Source organism: Schistocerca americana, chromosome 6 (assembly GCF_021461395.2).
Source record: "Schistocerca americana isolate TAMUIC-IGC-003095 chromosome 6, iqSchAmer2.1, whole genome shotgun sequence".
Lineage (NCBI taxonomy): Eukaryota > Metazoa > Arthropoda > Insecta > Orthoptera > Acrididae > Schistocerca > Schistocerca americana.
This window is the reverse complement of record NC_060124.1, coordinates 362,711,813-362,731,998: the sequence shown is the minus strand read 5'-3', so window position 1 is coordinate 362,731,998 and position 20,186 is coordinate 362,711,813. Positions and strand designations below refer to the sequence as shown.

The 20,186-nt window shown below is 41.6% G+C and overlaps 1 protein-coding gene across 2 annotated transcripts in view; it reads right to left on the bottom strand.

Annotated features, from left to right (window-relative positions):
- Positions 1 to 20,186, bottom strand: part of LOC124619629 (E3 ubiquitin-protein ligase rnf8-like) — a 134,847-nt gene that overhangs the window by 87,841 nt on the left and 26,820 nt on the right. The window contains exons 3-5 of one of the 2 annotated variants that reach the window (XM_047146139.1): positions 14,112 to 14,293; positions 9,435 to 9,650; positions 3,813 to 3,966 (exon numbers count right to left, since the gene is read on the bottom strand). In XM_047146139.1, the coding sequence (XP_047002095.1) occupies positions 3,813 to 3,966; positions 9,435 to 9,650; positions 14,112 to 14,293 (552 nt within the window). The remainder of the gene's footprint in view (positions 1 to 3,812; positions 3,967 to 9,434; positions 9,651 to 14,111; positions 14,294 to 20,186) is intronic. The other variant, XM_047146140.1, reaches the window with a different exon arrangement.

Below are 20,186 nucleotides of genomic sequence, written 5' to 3'. Positions count from 1 at the left end.
GATCTGGGATACTCTCTTGAAAAGGGGAATTGAAGGCTGACTATGAGAAGAATAAAAAAACTGTACAAAAAAGAGTAAGTTGTGTAAAAGTAGGAGGAGAGAAGCCAGGCCGGTTAGAACGGAAAAATAGGCTGAAGCTATGGAGCACACAATCCCTTTCACTTTTCATCATCGTTATAGATGAGATAATAAAAGGAGTAGCATTGCGAATATGAGAGGAAAATATGAAAGCAATGGCATTTGCATGTGATTTAATGGTGTGGGGGAAATGGAGGAGGAGCAGCCTAAGAAAGACTAAACATGGGGAGGAGGGGGGGGGGGGGGGGATTGAAATTTAATGCACTATTTAAGTGTAAAATGATTGTGACAGTGGGTACTACGAGAGAGGACAATAGCAACAGATATATGTATTAGGGGCAAGTACTAAAGAAAGTGAAAAGCCAAGTACCTGAGAAGACAGCAGGAGGAATGATAAAAAGATTAGTGAAAGCGGAAGGCAAACATGTGGATTTGTGCAGAGTAAGAAGTCTGGTCCCTAACAAGGATATAACACCAAAATGCAAACAAATGTTATACTGAGCATATTATGCTCCAGTACTCACATTTATATAGGAAATGTGGGTAATGAAGAAAAGGCAAGTGAGCAGGATACAGGATTGTGAGATGAAATTTTTAGGAGTAATAAGGATGGATAGAGCAAGGAATGAGACAATCAGAAAAATAGTGAATGATATGCCAATGCTAAACATAAACAGTCTACAACAGACAATATTAAGATGATATGGACATGTTAAAAGAATGGGAGTTGACAGGATGCCAATACAGGCTCGTGAAATGACAACAGAGAGGTCTGGGACACAGTAGAGAGGGAAGAATGGCAAGAGGACATCAAAAGAGTCTGAGGCTTATGATGCAAGCAGACCCAGCAACGATCTGGGAGCTATAGAAGTTGATAATGATGATACAATGTCATAAGCCAATATATTTCCACTTTTTCTAACACTCATCATACTTTTTTGTACATTTGAATAAATGTTCTTTTTTAACTTTACTGCCTCTTATCGATTAACTCTTGTAATTATGATAATGACAACTTAACATGTAAATCCACTGTCAAATAATTTTAGTAAGTTTTTTGTGATAATATATATTTGTTCTATCCTTTCAAACACATTGTTGTCCCACAATCATGAACCACCACGTAATGTTCAACAGACTGAAAGACAACAGACTGAAAGACAAATTATCATTATGCCAGGAGAACGAATTAAGGTATGAAAAGTCTTTATAAAGCCAAAGGAGTGCAATGGTTTCAATGAACTGAGGATTTATCTCACATTAATTTTATTTGGCACAATTTTGATGTATAGGGTAATTATAATTAAAGTTCCAGTTTCAAAAAGCTACAAAAACTTATGCCCACTATGTCAAATTCGAATGAAATATTACCAAAGAAGGGAAAAACATTACGGACACAAAAAAATTTAACAAAAACTCTTCCCCTAGATGGTGCTGCAAACGACCTAATGTAATATGTGATCAGCTACAAATGACAGATGAATCACGATATGCTGGCTATGGTGCAAGTTGCACATTAAACCAACCATACTGCACAATGTGCTTCACGGCACAAGTTTGGCATTCAGTAGCTGTGGCACTATTGCTGTCCACAGATTTCTGTGACATATTGAAACTGAGAAACAGAATGTTCCACAACAGATCAGTGTCTCAGGGCTCGTGTCCAGAATGCATTTTGCAATGCATTCCTTCAATTCAGCTAGGTTCGTAATCGGAGCACCGAACACAGCAAGAACCCCCATGGATTGAGATCAGGTGATCTGGACAGCCAAACTGTAGGGTGATAATTCCAGCACTTCCAAAATTCCTCTGCAGCAGCTGCGCCATTACCTGTGTAATATGTGAAGGAGTCCCATCTCACACAAAAATGATATCCTACACACACACACACACACACACACACACACACACACGCGCGCTGTTGAAGGGTTAAAATGATGTTGGTGCTCAGCAGACACTCATAGCATTCAGCAGTGACCATACAGCTAAAAGGACCTGCAGGACCTAACTCCCTTCGGCTATTTTCCGTTGCCCATGTTCTACAATTCTGTGTATAAAAATGTCTGTGGAGACGGAAAGGAGCTTCGCCTGTACTCAAAATATTCCATGGCCCTTCATTGTTCACTTCCATGCAAGCAAGAAATTCTAGAGCAAATGATTGTTGTAAGATTGTAAATGAACATGGTAGTCAATGGGAGTTGGTGATATGCACCCTTACTGCTGATTTAAGACTGCAAGATTGTGTGTGTTTGTGTTTACAGAAAATATAAGACCGAGAACCGAATTGTGAAAGACTAGGTTTAAGTAATTAAAGAACAGGAAAAATTATATTAGGTTCTGTTTGGATTGGTGTGGTAATTTATGTTGGAGATATTCTGGAGGTGCCAGATGGCAGCTCATGACAGAGCAGGCGGGGCTCAGAGTCTGCAGAGCAGTGCAGCATGCCATGGAGCTCCGTCCGTGGTGAAGTTCTGTGATTGTGGGACTTGGTAACTAATGAGACCTATAGATGACACAGGACTGATATTGACTATGAAGTATAACGAATGTCTGTTCTCGTTATTGGCTGTAAGACATTTCTTGTCGACTGGAAGTTAAACTAATTTGTACTCGGAATAATAAACCCTAGTTTGTGAAACCACCAGCACCTGTTACTAAGTAATAGTAATCATTTCACAGGAGAAGTCTGGCGGAAGGCGGAGTCCAACCGAAACTAGTAAGCAGACTGCATCAAGAAGGAGAGAACTTTTGCACTGTCTCATTGGCATGTCAGTATGAAGCAACTCGAATATGAGTAATTTTTTATGGATAGCAACACAGGACGTTTCATAGACTGCTATGTGCCATATCCAAAGGCATGTCCAAATTTAGGGCATGCCACATGCACTGCATGTTTGCACATACTGCCCAACAGCTCCTGCAATGTTGTGGCCACATCTTCCATCAACATCAGATCAATGTTTTTCTCCCACTACATTGAACTTCAGAAGAACACGTCTTTTTTAATTTCATAATTATTTTGTCCAGACCCTTGGCAGAAATCTGATGAGGGCTATTTTCATACCCCGGAATGACTGAAACTTCTGCAGAACTACTGGTGCACAGTCACTGTTCTTGTGAAAGAGCTTTACCAGCAGAGCATTGAGACAGTCATGCCTAGAGCCTCAGACACAAACTGAGGAACAGCAGCATAACCTGAGTCTTATTTCACATAATCTGCTGCTTGCAGTGCCATTTAGTGGTAGGAATTTTGTTAAGTTTGTTTTGTTTCCCTAACGATTCCCCCCATCTTCAATAATATCTTGTTCAAATTTCATTTCCAAAATATTCAGAATTCTTATGGATCGCCAAAATACACAGTTCATAAACTGCTTTGAATATAATGTGTCCTTCCTTCTATTTCATGTTCTATTACATCAGTTCCTCAACAGCTTTCCATAGCAGAAAATACACATTTTCTTTTTGAGGAATTTCATGTAGTCTGCATTATAAATTTGAAGACAGAGGGATGTCTCCAAGATCTATCCAATCCATTTTATGCACTGAGGAGAAGGCTGCCATTACTAGGAATAATGACACATACTATTTTGAAGTACTTACACATAAAATAAAGATTAAAGTTTTCATGGACCTTTAAGCAGTCCCTAACACTACAGGAATATTATTGAAACAATCTAATGATGCTAGATCATACATTCCAGAGAAATATAAAATTATATGAAGATATTAATTACCTGGTTTGAAATTTTCTTCAAATTCTGAAGCTGTTGGTCACGTTCAAGAAGAGCTGCTTGGATGTTTGCCCGCTCACTTTTAAGTTTCTCTGTTAATTTTTGTGCCTGAGCCAGTAGCTGCTTTAGATCTCCCTGTTCCTTTAATATCCTACACCAAATAGAAAAACAATTTATCAAAATACAAACACACAAATTTATCCACTTTGCTATCAAATATTTCATCTGGTGACACATGTAGATACATTGGTATCATTAAGTCTGGTGATTGATGAAGTTAAACTACTAATTTCAACATCTTTCAAATACACATTATTAACACAGTGTTGTTTGCTAGCTAAGGTCAACTAGGTTGGCTGTACCGAGGAAGCTGTTGGTACTGACAGATCATTCATTTTCCATTGATACAGTTACTTCCTTCAGCAACAACAAAGTGAATCTTCTGACAAGGAATACTTACTACTCCATCAACCCCAAATAAAAGTTGAAAACAACATTTTCAGAGCAGTATAGGGAATGTCAATTTGAGCAAGATTTATCACAACTAACTGTACGATATCAATGCAAAATTGTGGAGATATTGTCCTAAAATAGCCATAAAGTTGCTACAAGTATACGGCTGCATAGTGCTGGAATGGGAACGGGGATGGGGCTGCGTGTGTGAGGACAGTGACTAACAAATGTTGAGGCCAGGAGGGTTACGGGAACCTTAGATGTACTGCAAGGAAAGTTCCCACTTGCGCAATTCAGAAGAGCCGGTGTTGGGGGAAGGATCCGTATGGCACAGGCTGTGAAGCAGTCACTGAAATGAAGGGTGTCATGTTTGGCAGTTTGTTCAGCAATAGGGTGGTCCACTTGTTTCTTCTTATCAAAATATACTGAAAGTCTCCCTGACGTCTTCACAGACGGTAATTATCCTCCCAACCTTTTGTACAAAAACACTTCTCCTGTGCCTTATCATTCCAGTCTCCCATCACCTCCCGAAGTCCCACCATCTGGCCACAGGGGAGCAGTCCCCACATAACTCAGTACCACCCAGGATTGGAGCAATTAAATTACGTTCTCCGCCAGGTTTCTGACGAACCTTTGTGGGCCCTGAAATGAGGTATGTCCTGCCCACTGTCCTTCCCACCCCTCCCACAGTGGTATTCTGCCGCCCACCGAACCTACACAATACACTCATCCATCCATACACAACCCCTGCTCCCAAACCCCTTACCTCATGGCTCATACCCCTGTAATAGACCTAGATGCAAGACCTGTCCCATACATCCTCCCACCACCACCTACTCCAGTCCGATTACGAACATCACCTATTCCATCAAAGGCAGGGTTACCTGTGAAACCAGTCCTGTGATCCACAAGCTAAGCTGCAACCACTGTGCTGCATTGTATGTGGGCATGATAACCAACAAGCTGTCTGTCCACATGAATGGCCACTAACAAACTGTGACCAAGAAACAAGTGGATCACACTGCTGCTGAACGCACTGTCAAACATGACATCCTTCATTTCAATGACTGCTTACAGCCTGTGCCATACGGATGCTTCCCATCAACACTAGCTTCTCTGAACTGCGCATGTGGGAACTGTCACCACAATACATCCTATGTTCCCGTAACTCTCCTGGCTTCAACCTTCGTTAATCACTATCATCATCCATGCAGCCCCTTCCCTGTTCCCATTCCAACACTACGCAGCCGTCATTCCACCATCACACTCAGTCTTTTTACTTTCTCCTTTTCCACTACTTCCTCCCCCACCTCCCCTGCCCTTCATCTAACCTGCAGCACTTCACTGTCCACCACCCTCAACATACTATCTATCCCCCCCCCCCCTCCCCACCAGTTGCCACTCCCATCATGCACTGGTGCTGGTGCCCACAGTGTGGTTTCAGTTGCCTGAGACTGCAGTTTTGTGTGTGTGTGTGTGTGTGTGTGTGTGTGTGTGTGTGTGTGTCTACATCTATTGTTGACGAAGGCCTACATGGTCGAAAGTTTTATTTGTGACCGTCTTTTTGTTGAGCCTATCTGCGACTCGACACCTTTGCTATAGGGTGAGTAGCAACTTTCCTTTTCATAATACTGTTACATTCCATCCTGTATTTTCCACTGTTTAATTTACGATATTTAAGTATACAGATATTAATCCTGTCCGTGACAGAGCAAATTTAACCTTACACATCTTTGCTCCAGTAAGATAGCATCTTTCTCAGGGAAGTCCCATTGTATGGACAGGGGTGGTCTTGGTATCTGTAGCTCTTCAGGCAGGAGTGCCAGTCAGTCCAGATTGGTTTGCCATGTGGAGTGGCCCACATGTGTGAAGGTTTTCTAGTATCTTGGAAAAATTTCCTAATTTGCAAAACTGATGGTATTTCATTACTCTGGAAAGGATATTTAATTCAACAGTTACCATAAAATACCAAATGGCAATGGCAAACTCAAACCAGGAAATGTTTTGTGAATGACTGCGGCTGTGGAAAGAGTGAATAGATACATAGGGCATATTACTTGTGACTAAGGTATAATAAAACCAGTGTTTATTAAAACAGTGTTAACACAATTTAGCCTGTCATTTTAATGCTAGTATTTTGGTGAGAATTTTGAACAGAGTTGTAGTAGATATAGTGAGAGAGGACACTTGAGAGTAGGCTCACAGTCAGGAACTTTTACGATCTGGCACATGTGCCTTGCCTGGAAGTTCGCCCTCATAAGCTGTCAGAGTCGACAAATCCAATGCATATTAATTTCAGGGAGCCAAAGAGGACTGGCTTACAGCATATAATCAAAATTAAAGGCCATTTTCACTGACGTGCGGGTAACATGAACTACAAATAACTTTCCTTGCAGCAAGGGGAAGAGTGACAGTAAGCTAATACCTTCAATTTTCTAACTTCTCACAATTTGTATAATTTCAGATATGAAATACATCAATTCTGTGACAACAAATGAACTGAACATTTGATGACGCATCATTGTGTAAGTTCATGTCATTCTCACACTGCCACGATTTTATTTTATTAGCGTAAAATACACTACACTAAACTACATTACAACACAATACACAATAACATCACTGACACACTACTCAGTGACTTAATCCAATCTTTCGTCAATGACAGCCGACTAGTTTTCAGGTACGTGTTATACGCTACTCCTTCAGAACTGATGTGGTTTCGAGTTGAAGAAATCTGTTAACCAGATACTAAGAGAAGCTTCTCTTGAAACACTTGTCCCTGAATGTTCGAGAGAGGCCAGAAAAGAAAATAATCAGAAGAGCCAAATCTCATGAATATGGATGGTCAGGAAGTGGTTCCTAACCAAGTTCAGCAGTCACATCTGTAATGATAATGGCCATAAGCCGACTTGCGTTATTGTGGAGTTGTAACACAGGTTTACCATGTGTTTTGGATTCAATAGCAAAAGCAAGTGATCTTAGCTATTCAGTACATGCTACAGATTTTATCGTTTCATTTCTTGTAGCAATTCATGATGGAGAATGCCAGTTTGATTCCACCAACGCATAACATGATTTTTTGACGGTGTAAACCAGTCTTTGCAAAGAGAGTCCCCCCCCCCCCCCCAAATGGGTTGACCATTCTCTCCTCCTCATTAGGTTCACATACGAGCATATTTATTTAACAGAATTCCCAAGAAATGGCTTGTCCTATAACAAGCTGAATGTTAACTTAAAATACATGTGGTACTCAAGTAACCAATTTTTGCACCTTACCCAATGAATGCAAATGGAGCACAATGATTGAGTGACCATAGTCCACGATGTGTGGCAATACCCACTGATTACGATGCCTTCCATGCTGCAGCATCACATTCAGAGCTGGCTACAAGGACCACGGCCCATCATCAGGAGAAAGCACTTTAAAAGGAAGAACTTATTAAGAGTGCTTTTCATCAAAAACTGATTCATTTCACAATTCGAATTTTGCTTCTCAGAAATAAGTAAACCATTAATACTTCCCTCGCGTACACATCACAAATTATTCTTATGGCTTATGCAGATCTAGAACCCTGATTAAACTAAAAAGGGAAAATTTGATGGTAGAGTTAGTTTTCTCTACTTGATACTCCACACCAATTAGCCCTGAAAATAGCCACAACAACAAGTTATCTACATACACGCTCCTGTTCACATCAAACTCAAAATAGAAGAAAAACAATTTAATAATGAGCCACAATGCAGTGCAGCCAACCAAATGAAAAATGGCACAGACTTGTGCACCAACCCAATAGACAGGTGATTATAAATGATTCACTGGGCTTTGATGTCTTAGAACTTCACATATATACAGTGTCTACCCATTTTTACTAATAACCAATCAAAAGAGCGTACTTTAAAATTTTGTTTTTGTCACTGCAGGCTCCATTTTGACTAGCCAGGTGGCAAGGTGATAACAGTTTGCAAAATGGTGGCTAGTGAACAAAAAGCATTTTGTGTGTTGCAATATGAGAAGACAGAAATTGTCACTATCGTGCAGCGTGTGTTCGGAAGACAGTACAACATACAGCCACCAACCCACCCAAGCATTCTGCGATGGTATCGACAGCTCAAAGGGCACAGGCTGCCTCTACAAATGAAAAAGCTCCAGGCGACCACCTGTCATGGAGGAAACAGCGGTGTGTGTCCGAGATGTGTTCCTTTGTAGCCCACAGAAATCACATATTATGCACGTCACGAACTGGGCATTCCTCAGCCAAATGTGTGGCAGGTTCTGCTGAAGAGGCTACCTCAGAAACCGTATTACATACAGCTGTTGCAATGTTTACAACCAAACAATTGCACTGTCAGACATGAATTTTGTGAACATTTCCAGGAAGCACTGAAAATGACGAGTTTCCCTGCTGACTCGTATTCAGTGACGAGGTGATATTCCACCTAAACGGTAAAGTGAATCATTTACAACATCCGCATATGGGGCACGGAAAATCCCAGTGTTCGGTGGAGATTGAAAGATATTCTCCAAAGGTGAATGTCTTCTGTGCTGGGTAATGGAGCAACAATTACAGGCCCTACTTTTTTCTTGGGAAAACTGTGATGGGTATGACATACCTACAGAAGACTGGTTGTTTCCGAGATTGTCAGCTGATAACCCACCCTTCATATTCCAACAAGATGGAGCTCCGTCTCATTAGCATAGAGAAGTGTGTTGCTATCTGAATGAGGAACTTCCAAACACATAGGTTGGGCGATGTGCTCAGGATGATTTGGTGCTCTTTAGGTGGCTCCCGAGATCTCCTGACCTTACAGTTTGTGCTTATTTTTCTTTGGCAATATGTGAAAGACAATACATATGTACAACCTTTTCCGACCACACTGACTGAACTCCAGGATCACATCACTGCTGCACTAACACTGACAGGGACATGCTCGAACATGTGTGGGCTGAGCATGACTACCACACTGTGTCGTCATGTCGTGTAACACGAGGAGAGCGCATGGAACATTTCTAATTATGTGTAAAAATTGAAAATGTGCTTTTTCATACAATGTCTTGATCAATATTTTGTATGCAATGTCATGGAAATTTTTTTGTCCATCCCATAATAAACTGAGAGTAGGATTAATTTAAGAAAATAAAAAAAGAAAAAAAGCGAAACTGCTATTTACTGTTGTTCAAATTCATTTCTGTTGTTTTTCACTTCCTGTTCACTATCTGTTTGTTTCTTGACTTCAAGCTCGTTATCAATCAAACTATTCTGTTTATCTAGGAATTCAGCCGAGGTTTTATCCCTTTCCTGTTCAAATTCCACTTTTCCAGCAATTATTTTTTCAGTATCTTCATCACCATTTGGGATAGAGGTTGGAGTGTTTTCTGTGATGGACCTGTTGGTAAAAATATAATTTCAAATGTATTAGAATTTCTAGACAAAGTCTACATAATCTCAACACAAACAATACATTTTTGTATGTCACTTATGGCAAAGACATCAATTTTTCCATGCAGTGATTCAATAGACAGAATTGGGTTATTTGTTAAATTACTGTGCAGGAAAATATTATCATCAGTGCAACTAGGATCCAAAAATAATTTAGAAAATCTCTGAATGAAGTCAAGAAAACTACACAAATTTTGACATCTCTAAAAGGTAATAATAATATTAATGTACGGAAAGCTCTGGTTGAAAATAGCAAATTATTTATGAATTGAGAGAGGCAGAAGTGCTGTGCCATTGACAGATACACAAACAAAAGGTACAGAGCTTCGCTTACCTAGCTTTCAGAATGAAACTCCTTTCTCAAGCTGTAGGAGAATCTCTCTCTCTCTCTCTCTCTCTCTCTCTCTCACACACACACACACACACACGTACACACCTTTCTCCCTACATTGTGCTCATTTGACTGCAAGCTAGATCCTGGCCCAAGTGGGTGTACTGAGGTGAGCTGGGGGTACAGGCTGGGATGAAGTGAGGAATTGAGAGAAGCAGGAGGCCGGGAGGGAGAGAAGCGGGAGGCCGGGAGGGAGAGGAGGCGTCTAGCAGCTCATGGGAGAGAGGGAAGCTGTCTGTGGTCTAGCTAGGGGTGTACCTAAAGGGGGCAGACAGCTGAGCACACGATTTCACAGATTAGGGTGTGAGATGGCAGCACAAGACTAGCTGAAACATATTGGGTGCGAGTAATGCGAATGGGATGGTGTGAAGGATAGCTCCCATATGCACAGATCAGAAAAGCTGGTGGTTGTGGGGAGGATCCAGATGGCATGGGATGTGAAGCAGCCACTGAAATCTCGCATGTAGTGCTCTGCTGCATGTTGTGCCAGTGGGTGGTACACCTTGTTTTTGGCAACAGTTTGACGATGGCCATTTATTCTGGTTGACAGTTAGTTGGTTGTCATACCAATGTAAAATGCTGTTCAGTGGTTGCAGCAGAGCTGGTATATAACATGGCCTCTGAGGGGCTAAGATAAGCCTGTGACAGGACTGGAGTAGGAGGTGCTTGGTGGGTGGATAGGGCAGATCTTGCATCTGGATCTTTGACATGGGTATGATTCCTGTGGCAGGACATTGGGGGGTGAAAGTGGCACAGAGATGGGCTAGAATGTTGTCGGGTGGGTGGTGGAACACCACTCTGTGAGGGGATGAAAGTATCATCTTGGGTAGCATGTCCCTCATTTCAGGGCATCATGATAGATAATCAAAGCCCTGACAAAGGATGTGGTTCAGTTGTTCCAGTCCTGGATGGTATTGGTTGACAAGGGGGGCACTTATTTGTGATTGGTCTTGGGATGGATGTGAGGATCAGGTGTGTGTCGGGATATGGCATGGGAGATCTGTTTGTGTATTAGTTCTGGCGGATACTGCTTGTCTGCAAAGGCCTTTGTGCGGCCTTCAGCATACTGGGCGAGGGAGTTCTCATTGCTGCTGATGTGACTGTCATTGATGGCCAGGCTGTATGGGATTTTTTGGTGTGGAAGGGTTGGCAGCTGTAAAAGTGCAGGTACTGTTGGGGATTGGTGGGTTAAATGTGGACTGAGGTGTGGATGGAGCCATCTGACAGGAAGTGATTGACATCTAGGAAGGTGGAACGATGGGAGGACCAAGAGAGGTGGATGGCAGAGAAGGTATTGAGATGTAGAGGAATGAGGACAAGGTGTCCTGGCCATGGATCCAGATTATAAAAATGTCATCAATAAACTTGAACCAGACCAGGGATTTACCATTTTGGAAAGCTAGCTGGTCCATGAACAGGTTGGCATAGGAGGGTGCCATGTGGGTTCCCATGACTGTGCCATAAATTTGTTTGTATACCTTCCCTTCAAAGGTGAAGTAGTTATGGGTTAGGATGTAGTTGGCTGGATGTACTAGGAATGAAGTGCTCGGTTTGGAATCTGCAGGGCAATAGGAGAGCTAGTGTTCAATTGTGGCAAGGCCATAAGCATGAGAGATGTTGGTATATACAGAGGTTGCATCTATAGTGACAAGTAGGGACCCGGAAGGAAAGAGCGTGGGGATGGTTGAGAGCCAGTGCATGAAGCGGTTGGCATCTTTAATGTGGGAGGCTAGGTTACGGAAAAACTGAGTGCAGATGTTGGTCAACGAGGGCCAAGATTCTTTCAGTAGGGGCACTGTAACCAGCTACAATGGGGAGCCCAGAATTGTTAAGTTTGTAGATTTTGGGGAACATTTAGAAGGTGGGTGTGTGGGCTGTTGCGGAGAGCAGGGAGATGGATTCAAGGGAGCGGTTCTGGAAAGGGCCTAAGGATTTCAGCAGGAAGTGGAGGTTATTTTGGACTTCTGGGATTGGGTCACTTTGGCAGAGCTTGTAGGTGGATGTCTTGGACTGCTGGCAGAGACCATCCACCAGGTAGTCACTCCGATTCATCACAACAGTGGTGGAACCTTTGTCTCATAGGAGGATGACCAAGTCAGGCCACGCCAGGCTACCTGTGAATGCAGCCATGCCATATACCAGTTCCGCTGCAACTGTTGCACAGTATTTTACATTCGTATGACAACCACCCAACTGTCAACGAGAATGAATGGCCACTGTCAAACTATTGCCGACAAGAAGGTTGGGCACCCACTGGCACAAAATGCAGCAGAGCACAACATGCGAGATTTCACTGCTGTTTCACAACCCATGCCATCTGGATCCTCCCCAACACCAACAGCTTTTCTTAGCTGCACAGATGGGAGCTATCCTTACAGCACATTCTTCACTTGTGTAACCTCCCTGTTCTGTGTCAGATAGTTGTGTGCTGCCATGTCACGCCCTAATCTGTGAAATTTCGTGCTCAGCCATCTGCCACCTGCCCACTTTACCTGCAACCCTATCTAGCCCACGGATGGCCCCTCACTTTCCCAAGAGCTGCTAGATGCCCCCCCCCCCCCCCCAACCCTCCCTGCCCTCCCCCCTCTCTCCATCCCTCACCCCACCTCACCTGCATCCCCACGTAACCTCACCTTAGTACCCTCACTGTTGGCCTTTTCTGGCAGTCAAATGAGCACACTGTAGGAATACTTGTGTGTGTGTGTGTGTGTGTGTGTGTGTGTGTGTGTGTTTCTCCTACAGGTTCAGAAACGAATTTCATTTTGAAAGCTAGCAAATCAAAGTTCTGTACCTTTTTTTGTGTATCTGTCGATGACACAGCGCTTCTGCCTTTCGGTGAGTCGTGTGTTTATTCCTAAATAATAGGTAACAATACTATTTGTACTAGAGCAGTAAAATACATACTTTCCATATTGAATCACAGAAATGTGTTTATTGATACATAAAATATGATGCTACAGTTGGTAAGGGCTAGGTTACCATTGCAAAGCCTTGGGGTTCAGTTCTTAGATGGCCCTAGGAACCCTCCTCCCTCCCCCCCTCCCCTGCCCCCACTTAATGGTGGGGTCAAAGGGATATAAAAGAAGTTGGGAGGTATGGCTGAAAATACTGGGCAGTAAGACAGCAACAGATAGGAGAAAATAAGGGGTGGAAGGGAGATTAGAGACCAGGAGCTGGGGTGCCACCGAGTTGCACTGAGCAGGAGGACATAATTTGCTTGATATTAAAATTTTACACATCACTGACGTTCGTTTCTATGTCCTTAAAACTTTGCATATTTTCTCCACTTAATCTACATCACATCCTTGAAAAGTCACTTTCCACTAGTCTGTCTGATCCTGTCAAGTACCATTTGGGCCACTAAGAGGTCAGTGCGCTTAGGTCACCTTGTAACTTGCTGATGCAGGACTAACTGTGAGGGTTGCAGCAATAGTACACATGAATTAGTTACTCCATAACTACTAGGATCTCCCATCATAAAGGGAGATTGGTTAGAGCACTGCTTTGCTTTACTAGACACAACCTTACTGGATGTGGTACACCCTTTTCCTTTCTCTGTCTTATGAACTGACTTACCCAGCCAGTTACAGTAGGACGTATGGTTTATGGTGGATTCTTGAAACACAGTATGATTAAGTATTTTTCACATTAACAAATTATTTTCAAGGTGAAAAAATCGGTAAGTGAAAAAAAAAAAAAAAAAAAAAAAAATCTAGGACCCACTGATGATCGAAGCTCAGTGCTTTAGATTGGCAGACTGACAGTTATCCAGTTAGTCACACTTCTAATCTTAAAGTAACATCCACACGACATTCTAGGTTTCCAACTGCTGCTCTTGTAACAAGCACCCTCATGGCACTAACTGATTCAAGATGTCCAAGAAGGTTTTCCACATTCAGTATAAACAACTGGCTGTAAATCTACTACAATAATCATCAATGCATTTGGTGGGTATTAATAGTACAGTTATGTAAATTTTTCACAATTTGAAATCAAAATACTGATGCATCTACTTACTCATCCGAATCCAATTTTGCCCTTTTCACGTCAAGAACCTCGCTGTTCTGATGATTATACAGGAATGAAAATGTGTACTTCCATTTACTGTTGGACCCAAACTGAATGTCATCACCAGCTTTCAGTATTACTGTTGAACCTTTTGTCATTTTCAACCCATTAACGTAAGTTCCCATGGTACTCTGTAACAGTCAACACATCAGTCAACTGGAGATTCAGATTTACTAACGCAAATGAAGAAAATTTGCATTGAGACGTTACCATGACACCAAAACTGTGACTAACATTGAGATGTTTAACACAGTACTTCAGTATGGTTTTCTAGCATTTTCTAATCACAATTGATCTTCAGTTCAGTTGCAGTCCTATAGTCTGTCCAAAATTACTTTAGGATTGACAGCAAGGACAGAAGTGGTAGTTGGGGAAGCCCACGCAGCAGGCCTCGGCGACTTTCTGCCAATACCACCCTACTTGCAGCTGCAGCAAACCCATGAAGTTGTCAAAACTTCATGGCACACAACACCAACTCCTCACTTGTAGTGTGCTTTAGTTGCAGTCAGTTTGCTGTCCTATGTGATCATTGTCTCCTACGACTTTCTTTGTGTTTGTTTTTATGGTTGTATGGGCTGTTCTTTGATTTGTCATTATTGTTATTTGTTTTTACCATTATTGTTGTCACTAATATTTGTTGTGTGGTACTCAATGATGTCAGCAGTAAGTTCAACGAAAGTTGTAAGTGGAAAAGTGATGTCATTCTCTTGATCAGGGGAGAGCAGTTGAGGGAAATGGTTTGCACCTTACGTACCTACTTTGAGAATGAGAAACTTAATAGTGGCCCGCTGCTCTCCGTTAACAAAGTAATCGAAAAAACTGCTGCAGCTCTGAATATTAACAAAAACATTGTTTTGAACGTAGGAAGGAAGTGTCTGACAAAGAAAAGGAAGCTGAGGAACCATTGAAAGTTAACACCCCTCGAAAAAACGTAATATGGATAAGTCGATTACCAATATCAATTTGTTTGCACAGGATGTAAGTCACCATGTTTACGATTATCGCAGGAAGGAACATCCAACACTCAGTAAAGTTACTGGTCACACCTAAAGTATCAGAACCTTCTCAAGCCATTCGTTCACACTTGTCCACAGATGCATACAACCTAGGCTTTCACTATGGACTTTTTTGTGGCCATAAATTATTGATGGACAGGGAGTATATGATGGTGCGGCGATGCCGATTCTTAAGGGACATCTGTAGCACAAATATCGACGAAGTGGTGTGGTTTGACAAAATGTGGGTCAATTCTGGTCACATTGTCAGGGCTGGGCAGATGACACAGCTAAAGGAATAGTGGCAATAGCTTCGGGTCAGGGGGCCACACTATTCTTCTTCATGCAGGCAGTTTGCAATGTTTTCTCCCAAACATTCTCTTGCTTTTTAAATCAAAGAACACAGTAGATTATCACAAAGAAAAGCAGATTCACTAATACTAAATATTGAAAAACCAGCAACAATTGTTCTGGATAATGCTCCTTACCATTTAATTGTTGCTGACAAGGCACTTACTATGCAAATGAAAGGAGGAAATGACTGACTGGCTTCAGCATCATAATGTCAACATAAATGATGACCTTCAGAAGATGGAGCTTATGGAAAAAATCTCTCTTTAAGCCACAGTTCCTACTCAACAAAATCGAAAAAACTGGCAAAAAAAACATTGGCATACAGCTGTTAGGCTACCACATTATCACTGCCGTTTCAAACCAATTGAGTTAACATGGGAACAAATTAAAGGTTAATGTTGCCAGATAATAAATTTATCCTCTCTGCAGTCAAAGCACTCACATTAGAAGCTGTTAGGAATGCCACCACTATAGATTGAAAGAAAGAGCACCATGGAAAGAGTGTGGTAGCCCGAAGCTCTTTTGGACAATCAGTGAAGGAAACGATAATTTCATATAATGGCAAAAGTGACAGTGACAATGATAGTGACACCTCAAAACTGTCATAGTGACAAGAATGGTATTTGTGAAGTTTTTTCACTATCCTTGTAGAAATGGAGCACAGGTGGATTCAGCTAAATATTTTGAATGCAAAGTTTACCCCTGTAAGTACCTACATAACAAAACTATATAATCGTAAGTTTTGAAATTTTAATAAGAAGACCTTCAAAGCAACTAATTCCAAGGAAAGTTCATCTCAGGAATTCAGTCTGTATTGCACAAAATAAATATTACTGTTTAGGATATAAATGCTGCAACAGAGGCCCTATTATTTGGATCACTTTTGCTTTCAAAACAATAATGGTTGGCCTATTTAAGATGCGTTTTCCCACTGTGATAAACATACTTAATCTTATTTTTTGTTATGTTAGAATTAAGTTGACAGATCAGAAAAATTAAAACAGTTTCATTATAAACCTATAGCAACTTGTTTCTCAAATTGAATCTGTACGGACGCCCAATTAGTAGTTGCGTGAGCAGATAATTTGCATCATGTTTAACTTCTTATCTCACATTAGAGATCTCCGACAAAGTTCTGGTTTTGCACAGATGAAAATATGATGCATTCTTAATATTTCATTCATATAATGTATTCACCTGATTTCAATAAGAAAAATGTTCCTGCCTGTCGAAAATTCTGTAATGGCAGGAGAAAATCACTTTCATAAACTGTCCCTGTATCGTATTAATAATTTGTTACCACAGATAAAACTACAATCGAAACATAGTGTAACTCTTCCAGAACACATTTATTCAATATTTATAAAGTGAATAATTTGCTGATTTGAGCAAGTTAAATGAAATGAAAGATTATGCTTGTCTTTCGTGCGCAATGTGGCAACTCTGTTCTGTGCCTCCCTGTGCTCCTGCTGAAGAGACAATCCTAAAGTAATTTTGGACATATCACAGTCTTTCATGTGTAAGTATATACACAATATGAATCAAATACTATAAAAAGTACTAAATATTCAGGTATCAAAAACATTTCTAAACACTCATTCACTCACTCACTCACTCATTCTTTCATTCATTCATTCATTCCTACATTTTCCGGAAATACTCTCATGAAATAGATCCTTTACGGATGTGGAACTATCATGTTACACATTAGCAGGAACAATCAGCCACCACTGGTTACTTCTGTATAAGTTAGACTAACAATAAATTAGTGACTAGCACTAATCCACTCACACTGATTAACCATGCTAATTACCGGATTCATATACATATATAACACTTGAAACAAAGCATTTACCTGAGTTTAGATAACTTTTTTTTAATATTTGAGGATTTTCAGCTGCCTACTGGATGTCCAACACCAAACTGTTACAGACTTTTGCACCTGGGCGTATAACTCCATTTGGAACCCACCTTAGTTTGTCATCCATCTGGATGCCTAAGAACATGAACATATGGAGCCTCATCCATTGTAGGCCAACACCTATTGATCTCTACTTCTGATACTTTTAAGCCATTTTGATTTGTCTGGGATTACATAATATTTGTTTTTGTGTGATTAAGGATTAACTTGTTGGCTATGAACCAGTTGGAAGCTTGTCCCATTATCCTACCGTCTGTGTCCAGCGTGGCTGCGTTTGGGTCCTTTTTCAGTATTCTTGTGTCACTACTAGACATTACAGTTTTCTGAAGAGTCCTACCAGTAAAATCGTTAATGAAGACAAAAAATGTGAGTGAACTATGCACCAAACCTTGCGGCACACCATATTTAATCTTTTCCCATTCCAAATTTAATCTTATTCCTTTTGTATCAGTTGTTAATCAGACCCTCTGTTTTCTGTGGTAAGGAAAGACTCCACACAAATAAGGGTCTTTAATGCCGTATTGATTCAGTTTCCCTTGCAGTTCTTCCATGACTGTCACAATCAAAGGCCTTGATGTGACAAAAAAAAAATGCTGAACCTTACTGATATTGTTGTTAACTCTAATTTTCACATAAAGAGAAATAACAACCATGTTTCTAAACCATTCTTGCCCTTTCCGGGTGGCTCCCTGCTGCTGGCATTTGGCAGCATGAGGATGTGGCATTTTAATGGAGGAAGAAATCATCTATATAAAATGATTATGAGACTTTGGTGCCCACACCATTTATTGTAGTGGTGAAGAATGTGACACACAGGACTGATCCCTGGATACTCCATTCACTCGCATAATGCATTTGCTGAGACTCCCCCCAATACGAAAGTGTAGGAAGCTCTTTATCAAGATCAACAGGTGGCTCCAGAAACCCCACCCACTGAGTGTGTAAAGGATGTGAAGGAACCAGATGCTGTCAACCTTTACACTGATCACTGCAATTACGTGTCAGCAGTCTAACTGCAGAGTCCAAGCACACTAGGTGGTCACTGTTCAATCTAAATATGCAGAAGACTGGTCGGTTGGTTGGCTGGCACGTTGGATGATTAAAGGGACCAAACTACTAGGTCATCAGTCCCTTTTTCCTAGAACAGTAAGGTTTACATGACTGTACAACAGAGGTAACCTACCATGTAAAACCCAGGGGAAGAAAATCCCAAGGTCTACGAAAGGTATGAAGGCAAGATAAAGGACAAAAAGAAGAAAGGGAGACAGAGGAAGAAAGGAGGTAAGGTGTCCCATCTAGGCAGCAGACTGGTAAAAGTGACCTTCATGAATAAAATGTAAAACTAAGTCAACCATTAAGGCACCATTTCTAAACAGTAGGGGCAGTGAGTCATTGAGATTAAGAGTCCACCACAGGGCAGCTGGGCTGGGACAGTCCAGCAAAGTGTGGACCACTGTCAAACAGGAACTACAATGACAGGGAGTGGGTCCTTGCGACAGAGGAGATGAACATGAGTCATGGCCAATGCGGAGCCAGCAAAGGACAATAGAGTCCTTGCAAGAGGCCTCCATGGAGGACTTTCACCGATTCGTAGTGGGTTTCATCACCTGTAGTTCATTTGCTGAAGTCAGAGTGAGGCATTCTGTATTCCAGGCACCTGAAGCTTGATGGCATAATACCGATTGGAGGTTTGAGATAAATGTGACTGGCTCATTGTGAAAAATCCCCCACGATTGCCAGTGTCTCCGATGGCATGCTCCTTCCAAGTTGGGTGCCCTCTGGGGGGTTCACCCATCTACGGCAATTGTCCACACCTCAGGTCACACCTCGTGAATTCCAGACAGAGGGACCAGTCGGCATCTGGAAAGGTATCAGCTCAAGCAATCATGCCTCCCTGGGCCTGGCCTATACCAGAGGTTACATGAGAACCATACCTGTCAACCCAGGGCTGCAACAAAATTACGCGTTACCCAGTCACCTGTTATTCATCAAATGCAAGTGTCGGCTTTCAGGAGTGCACAGGAAGGCAGAAGGAACAAAGAGAGATCCCAAATGCCAAAGGGGAGGAAGGGGAGGAGATGTAGAATGAAGAAAGTACGGAAAAACAGACGAGGGACTGTTCCAATGCCAGACTCCCGAACCTTCAGAAATGCATTCCTGAAAATATCCAAGACATGTTCCCCACAGGAGAGACAAAAGAATCGCAGGAGGATAGACATGCTGCACAGAAAGAGATGAGTTGCGGCAATGGCTGGGGCTCCAAGGTAGCCAAGTATGAATTCACCAACGAGCGATGAGCCCCCGTGGGGGGTGAGGTGATTCTCTGGTGTTGAGGAGGTGCAAATCGATGTCAGTAATGAGCTGCTCCATTAATCTGCCTCTGTTGGAGTTATGTGCAGCCCCACAAGTGTTCCTGAGCATTATAGTCTCCTAATAGTAAGATTGGTAGTGGTAGGTTATTTTCAAGACTCTTGGTGTCTTGTTGGATTGCTTTCAGTCTGGTGAGAGGTAAATGTTGTAAATTGTTACTATGGAAGGTATTGGTATCCATAATGCAACTGCTTTTATGTTTATATTTAGGGGAGCTTGTTAACTAAATACATCCGAATCTAGTAGTGTATAGACTCTTCCAAAACCTCTGCCTATATTTAAACAGTTCCTGTGGTGTGTTGTATTTTCTGATGATAAGGTGATAATCTTCAGGGAAATTTGTTTCCTGCAATGCAGTGGCTATCATAGAATGTGCTGTGGATA